Source organism: Chrysochloris asiatica, unplaced genomic scaffold, assembly GCF_000296735.1.
Source record: "Chrysochloris asiatica unplaced genomic scaffold, ChrAsi1.0 scaffold00319, whole genome shotgun sequence".
Lineage (NCBI taxonomy): Eukaryota > Metazoa > Chordata > Mammalia > Afrosoricida > Chrysochloridae > Chrysochloris > Chrysochloris asiatica.
In genome coordinates, this window is record NW_006408837.1 from 1,212,512 (window position 1) to 1,219,574 (window position 7,063).

General features: G+C 53.7%; 1 protein-coding gene across 1 annotated transcript in view; it reads left to right on the forward strand.

The window, feature by feature from the left end:
- The window catches only part of SH3TC1 (SH3 domain and tetratricopeptide repeats 1), a 45,867-nt gene extending 39,048 nt beyond the window's left edge, over positions 1-6,819 (forward strand). The window contains exons 18-21 of the mRNA XM_006875321.1: positions 4,758-4,880; positions 5,416-5,566; positions 6,140-6,336; positions 6,562-6,819. Coding sequence (XP_006875383.1) covers positions 4,758-4,880; positions 5,416-5,566; positions 6,140-6,336; positions 6,562-6,819 — 729 coding nt within the window. The remainder of the gene's footprint in view (positions 1-4,757; positions 4,881-5,415; positions 5,567-6,139; positions 6,337-6,561) is intronic.
- The last annotated feature ends 244 nt before the right edge of the window (positions 6,820-7,063 follow it).

Here is a 7,063-nt window from a genome sequence, read left to right on the forward strand (position 1 = left end):
TCTCTGGGTAGGGTCCCGCTCTCCACTCTTCTCCCTTGATGATCCCAGGGACCTCCGCTCCTAGACTGCAAAGTCAACCACTCCCCTCCTTTTGCTACAAAATGTCTACCTTTACATTTCCAACCCTCACAGTCACTCCTGATAACAATTATTCACTATTGTACCATGAGAGACCTATCCGCATCTCCTTTCATCAGCCCCGCCCAGACAGATTGAATACTACTCAGTGGAGATTCTACCTTCCTCCGCACCCTCTGGATCTAGGCTCCCTCTTGAAACCTTGTAAGCCAGTCACTTCTTGCCTCTGTAACCCCCATATTTGGGGTAGCCAATGTCCAAGTTGACCATCCTTGCTGACCCTGTGTATCGAGGGGATGAGAATGATCCTCGCTGTAAAGATTTGTTTCCTCTTTTGAGCTACTGCATCCATAGGTCAAGTTCATCAAACTGTATCAGATTACTTTTTTTTCCCTCTTCATCTAGTTGAGCTCTGATCATCCAGTCATTGAAGCCAGGTCAAGTGGGTATTATCTGCAAGTGTGGGTGTTCTTGTGCATATACCCTCTCTTCTTATCAGCTGGACGCTTCACTTTCCATTCCAGTGCTCTGTGGCTATGTCACTTACTCTGGGTCCAAGAGTCCCCAGGTCTTGCCACACTGCTGGCCAAGCAAGTCTCCACCCTGGTTCACAGGAGTCTATTGAACATTGTAGGACTTAGCTCGCAGTTTCATTGCTATTTTTCCCTCACTTCCCCTTATCGGTGACAAACGTGGTCACCAGTCAGACCACATGCCTGCTCGTATATTCCCCTTGAGTCTTAGTTTTGGAAGGGGGTCCATTATCTTTTAATCCCATATGTATTATAGAGTGCTGCTATAAAGAAATACTACAAGGAGAGGGCTTTGACAATCAGAAATGGATTTTCTTATAGTTTAGGAGGCTGGTGTCTGAATTCAGGTCATTAGCTGTAGGGAAGGCTTTCTCTCCGTGTGTCAGCTCTGGGGGAAGGCCTTTGCTCCTTTCAACAACTGTAGGTCTGCCATCCCTCAGAGAGTTCCCTGTGCCTTGCCATCAATCTACCCCTGGGTCTGGAAGGTCCTCAGTGCAGGGATCCCGGGTCCAGAGGCTGCGCTCTGCTCCCAGCCCTTCTTTCTCAGTGGTGCTGTGGCTCCCTTCTCTCTCCTTGTATCTCTTGCGAGGTGAAAGGGGATGCAGACCACTCCCCGGGAGACTCCCCTGACGTGGGAGAAGAGCTGTGACATGAGTAAGGGTCTTGCCTCCACCCTCATCCTCTCACCCCTGACTGTCTGATCACATGGGTCTCATCATGGGAGAATTATGACATCATCACATAACTGCCAAATGACATCATCACATACCTGCCAAGCCAGAGAGAATCATGGGCCAGCCAAGATGATCCATGTTTTGTTGTTGTTGTTGTTAGGTGCCATCGAGTCCATACCAACTCATAGCGACCTTATGCACAGCAGAACGAAACATTGCCCGATCCTGGGCCAACCTCACTACTGTTGCCACGCTTGAGTCCATCGATGCTGCTACTTGACCAATCCATCTCGTTGGGGGTCTTCCTTTTTTCCTCTGATCCTCCACCTTACCAAACATGATATCCTTCTCCAGTGACTGGTCCCTCCTGACAGTATGTCTGAAGTATGAGAGACGAAGTTTGGTCATCCTAGCCTCCAGGGGGCGCTCTGGCTGCACTCCTTCCCACACGGATCCGTTGGTTCTTTAGGGGGACATAATCCAATCCAAACGGTCCTGGTGTGGCTATGTAGGGTAGGCACTGGACTGCAAGGTCAGGCTGAACCACAAGGTCAGTGGTTCCAATTCACCAGCCACTCCTGGGGAACCCTACACATTGTTAAGGGACTTGATGGCCCTTAACAATGACAGCAGTTTAATCTATAACAATGTATGTATGTGTATTTGTTGTTAAGTGTTATTGAGTTGATTTCAACTCCTAACTGCATAGGGTTTCTAAGGCTAGAAATCTTTAAAGGAGCAAAAAACCTCATCTTTCTCCCACGGAGTAGCTGGTGGGCTTTAACCACTGACCTTGTGGTTCACAGTCCAGTGCTTATCCCACAGAGCCACCAGAGCTCTACTTAATATGTGGAGTTACTTTAAGATATTACCTCATGAGATTGTGGGGCTGACAGGGCCCGAACTCATAGTCAGGAGATGATGGGGTGGAGGCTCCGGCAGGAGATCTATGGAACTGTCTGAAGTCCGAAGACTTCTGTCTTAGGAAACAGCCTCCAACTGATTGGATCAGACCCACCATCACGAAGGAGGGTACAGGGTTTAGCAAATGATAAGCACAGGTGTTTCTCTAAGCAGCCAGGATACCTGAAATGAGCTATCAAAATACACTGAGCATGGGAGCTGCTGTTGGATGACACTCTCTCGAACACAACTGAAGCCATGGTGGTGCGGTGGTTAAGCACTCCACTGCTTACTGAAAGGTTGGCTGTCGAACCCACCAGCTGCTCCATGGGAGAAAGATGTGACCATCCACTTCCATAAAGAGACGTCTTAGAGACCCATTGGGACAGTTCTGATCTGTCCTATGGACTTGCTGTGGACCTGAATCAACTCGATGACAGTAGGGTATTGGGGTTGGGTTTTTTTGGTCCTAGTGTGGCATTGTAGGGTCAGCACTGGACTGGACTGGACTGCAAGGTTGGTGGTTCCAACCCACCAGCTGTTCCTTGGAAATCCTGCTCAATAGCACTTAACAATAAATAATAATACACACAATATGATTCGAAACAATTTCAGAGTCCCATAGGCCTGTGGGCTTTTCCACCTGCGGTGTATCTCCCTCAGGCCAGGGGCTGAAAGTTATGAGAGGAAAAACTGCCTAATCCATTAGCAGCCCTGACTCAGGGCTCCTGGACAAGGTAGGGATATGACAACATCTCAGGAGGTGAGAGCAAAGATGTCAGCTTGAGGACTAAGGTGCGCCTGACCCAAGCCAAGGTATTTTCAATAACCTCATATGCATGCGAAAGCTGGACAGTGTATAAGGAAGACCGTAGAAGAATTGATGCCTTTGAGTTATGGTGTTGGAGGAGAATACTGAAAGTGCCATGGGCTGCCAAAAGAACCAACAGATCTGTGTTGGAAGAAGTGCAGCCAGAGTGTTCCTTGGAGGCCAAGATGGCCAAACTTTGTCTCTCATACTTCAGACATGTTGTCAGGAGGAACCAGTCACTGGAGAAGGATATCATGTTTGGTAAGGTGGAAGGTCAGAGAAAAAGAGGAAGACCCCCAAGGAGATGGATTGGCCAAGTGGCAGCATCGATGGGCTCAAGTGTGGCAACAGTAGTGAGGTTGGCCCAGGATCGGGCCGTGTTTCGTTCTGCTGTGCATAAGGTCACTATGGGTCAGTACTGACTCAATGGCACCTAACAACAACAACAGGAGTTGGAGAGTGGCTGCTGTCTGCCCGGGGGGTCACAGAGGCAACTTTGAGTCGCACGGTGTGTAGGGAGCATGTGTCTAGTTGGTGGGAATAGGAGAGGCTAGAAGTAGGATTCTCAGAAGAAAGACTTAGCAGTGAGCAAGGTTCTGGAACATTCCAGAAGCTGCAATCATGCCTGGCTAGATTTTGGATGGGGCCAGTACCCAATGGTCCACTCCAGGAATGTATGCCTTGCTTCTGTGACATGAGACACCAGGTGACTTTGGGACACAGCAGACAAGCCTTAGCTGACCTCCCTGTGGGGCTAAACATTCTAGAAAGAGAGACATGCAGGGACATTGGGGACATGCCATTTCACACTCTGATAGGGCTGCAGGGACACGGGGAGGCTTGGGGGGGGGGGACCTAGAGGAGCTGTGGGGAAGGCTGTGATGGACACTGAGTGGACACAAACATAATGCTGAGCTCTGTGCCCAGCCCCACTTCCGCCCACCCCTGCAGGGGCCCGGGGCTTTGCTATACTGACTTGTGTGTGTGGCTCAGTGTCCATGTTTATCAGTACCCGGGTATGATCAGAATTCACTGCCCCAGTTGTACAGGGACTGAAAGGAACACAGGTCAGTCCGAGGAGGCTGTGAGGAGAAAGGCCGGTGTTCCCCAGAAACTCCGGACGTACCCAGGGATCCAAACAGGCAGATGTAGATATGCTCTCAGCTCTGGGGGTTTGGAGCACGAGTCAGAGTTTCAGCAGGGTGGGTCCTTCCCTGTCTCTCCCAGCTCTGGTGGTCACAGACATTCCCCGGTTTGTGGCCACATCACTTCAATGTCTGCCCCCAGGCCTATCTCTGATCCCTTCTTTCCTTAGGAGACTCAGGTAGGACTCACCTTGCTTCAGGGTAACTGCATGTGAAGTTACCTACACCTGTAAAGACACAGATCTGAAATCAAGGTGTGGGCAGGGCTCTAAGTGAGGGGCCGGTTCTTCCGGCAGCCCCAGGCCTTCCCGGGCTGATGGCTGCATCCCCTCAATCTCTCTTAGTCTTCACAAGACCCCCTCTCTCTATGTCTCTTCTTCTCGTTTGCAAAGACACAGTTCAGACAGGATTAGGATCCATGTAGCAGATGGCGTCTGCAAAGACCCCGTTTTCAAACAGGTTCCAGGGTTGGATTTGAACATGTATCTCTGGGCACCAAAGGCCTGCGCCTTCTGGGATTGGTCCTGAGGGCAGCTGGGAGGCCCCCTCGGTGGGCATCAGGGGACTTCTGGGTGGAGGGTCCGCATCTCACACATTTTCTGTGGGCCCCCAGGTGGCACAGAATGCAGCCTTGTACACCGGGGACCCCCAGCTGGGTCTGGAGCTGTTTGAGGCGGCCGGGGACATCTTCTTCAACGGGAGCCAGGAGCGGGAGAAGGCTGTGTCCTTCTACCGGGTGAGGGGTGCACAATGGGCCCTTGGGGTGTGGGGGCAGTGGCAAGCTCAGGGGAGTTGGTGCACCCCACGTTCACACCCAGAGCCTGGATATTGTGTGCATTGTTCCAGAAGCAGGGACTGAGTGTGGGAGGGTTAGGGGTCCAAACAGCCCCGCAGCAAAGCCTGCCCCCTTCACAGATGGGGAAACTGAGGCTGACAGAGGCAAGGGCACGGAGAACCAGGACGAGGCCCCTATGGCCCATGTGCTCCTCTGGGGGCTAGGGACTTGACCCACCCCACCCTGCAGCCCATGGTGTGTGGTTCCAGAGTCCCACAGCCCTGGGCACAGACAGACAGGACACTCAGGTTGGAGCCCTGGGGTTCAGATGGGGCCACAGGTCTGAGGTTAGGTGGGAGGGTCCCCAACTCCCAGGGCTGGGACCCTTTGACATACCTTTACTCTCTGGGCCTCAGTTTTTCTCCATCTGTGAAATGGGTCAGCTGTGGAGGGGGTGGGCTCTGAGGAGGAGGCCTGACCTCGCCTGTGTGGGCAGGACCGGGCACTGCCACTGGCCATGGCCACAGGGAACAAGGAGGCGGAGCTCCGTCTGTGCAACAAGCTGGTGGCGCTGCTCGCTGCACTGGAGTTGCCCCAGGAGGGACTGGAGTTCGCGCATGTGGCGCTGGCGCTCAGCATCGCCCTGGGTGAGCCCCACCAACCCTGCCTACCCCTCCCCAACTCATTCCTGTCCCTGGGGCAGTCCCACCGTGTGCTCACTGCAGTGACCTTCCCACCCTTGGCCTTGGCCAGGTAGTCCCTCCATGCCTAGACACTCCCTGTCCCAGCACCCAGCCACACTGTACCCCAAGATGAACCAGGACCCAGTCACACTTCAGCCTGAGATGAACCAGACGCTCTTCTACCCCAGTACACAACTACACTGTATCCCAAGACTGGGGCCAGGTGCCTCCCTGCCCTGCACCCTGAGACTGGGAGGTCTGTGGCGCTTGGTACCACAGGTGCTTACCAGTCTACCTGGGGAGGGCTGGGGGTGCAAGGACGAGAAGGGGGCAGATTTGCTGACATTGACTGGGGGACAGGCCAACACCACATCCGCAGAAACCAGGCTGATGGATCCCAGGAGACATGATCACACACGATGCCCACAGGGGCTTCCTAGTGACCCAGGTGGCTTTGCCACTACCCCTTCCCCAAGGCCACCTGGGGATGAGGACAGGCAGGTCAGAGATGACCACAATGTCCCCCCTTGTGTGCAGGGGACCGGCTAAACGAGCGCGTGACCTACCACCGGCTGGCTGCCCTGCACCACCGGCTGGGCCATGGGGAGCTGGCCGAACATTTCTACCTGAAAGCCCTGTCACTGTGCAGCTCGCCACTGGAGTTCGATGAGGAGACGCTCTACTACGTGAAGGTGTACCTAGCGCTCGGTGACATCATCTTCTATGACCTGAAAGTGAGTGGGGTCGGAGCTCACCCTCACTCTGGGCCTATAGCTCAGTTCCCAGTTGGCAGTGACCTGGCTTGAGAAGCAGGGACGGTGGTGGGCAGGGGGCTGGTCTCCTACACTGGCCATGCACAGCCAATGGAGGAAGAGCGAGCAAAGGAGAGGGGACCATTATCCCAGGGAGGGGACATTACTAGGTGTACCCCCATCCACCTAGTGGATCTCCCCTTGCAGGACCCATTTGATGCCGCGGGGTACTATCAGCTGGCCCTGGCTGCAGCCGTGGACCTGGGTAACAAGAAGGCCCAGCTGAAGATCTACACACGTCTGGCCACCATCTACCACAACTTCCTCGTGGACCGCGAGAAGTCGCTGTTCTTCTACCAGAAGGCCAGGACCTTCGCCTCTGAGCTCAATGTCCGAAGGGTCAACTTGGCTGCTGATCGGTACTACCAGCATCTGGCCTGGCTGGCTCCCCGCTCACCACCCTGAGGGGCCCAGAGTGGGCTCTGGGCAGGGGTCCCACATTCTGGGAGGCCAAGGCACATGAGAAGCCTAGTTGTAGTAAATGTTTTCCACACACATTTGCCTGTGTCATCTCACGGTTTGCCTCCATCCCTGGACACAAACGACAAACATCATGGTCCTGAAACATCATGGCCAGCAAGGAGCCACTTGTCCCTCGGGGTCCTTCTGTTACCACCCTGCTTATGGTTGAAGGACAGAGGCACAGAGA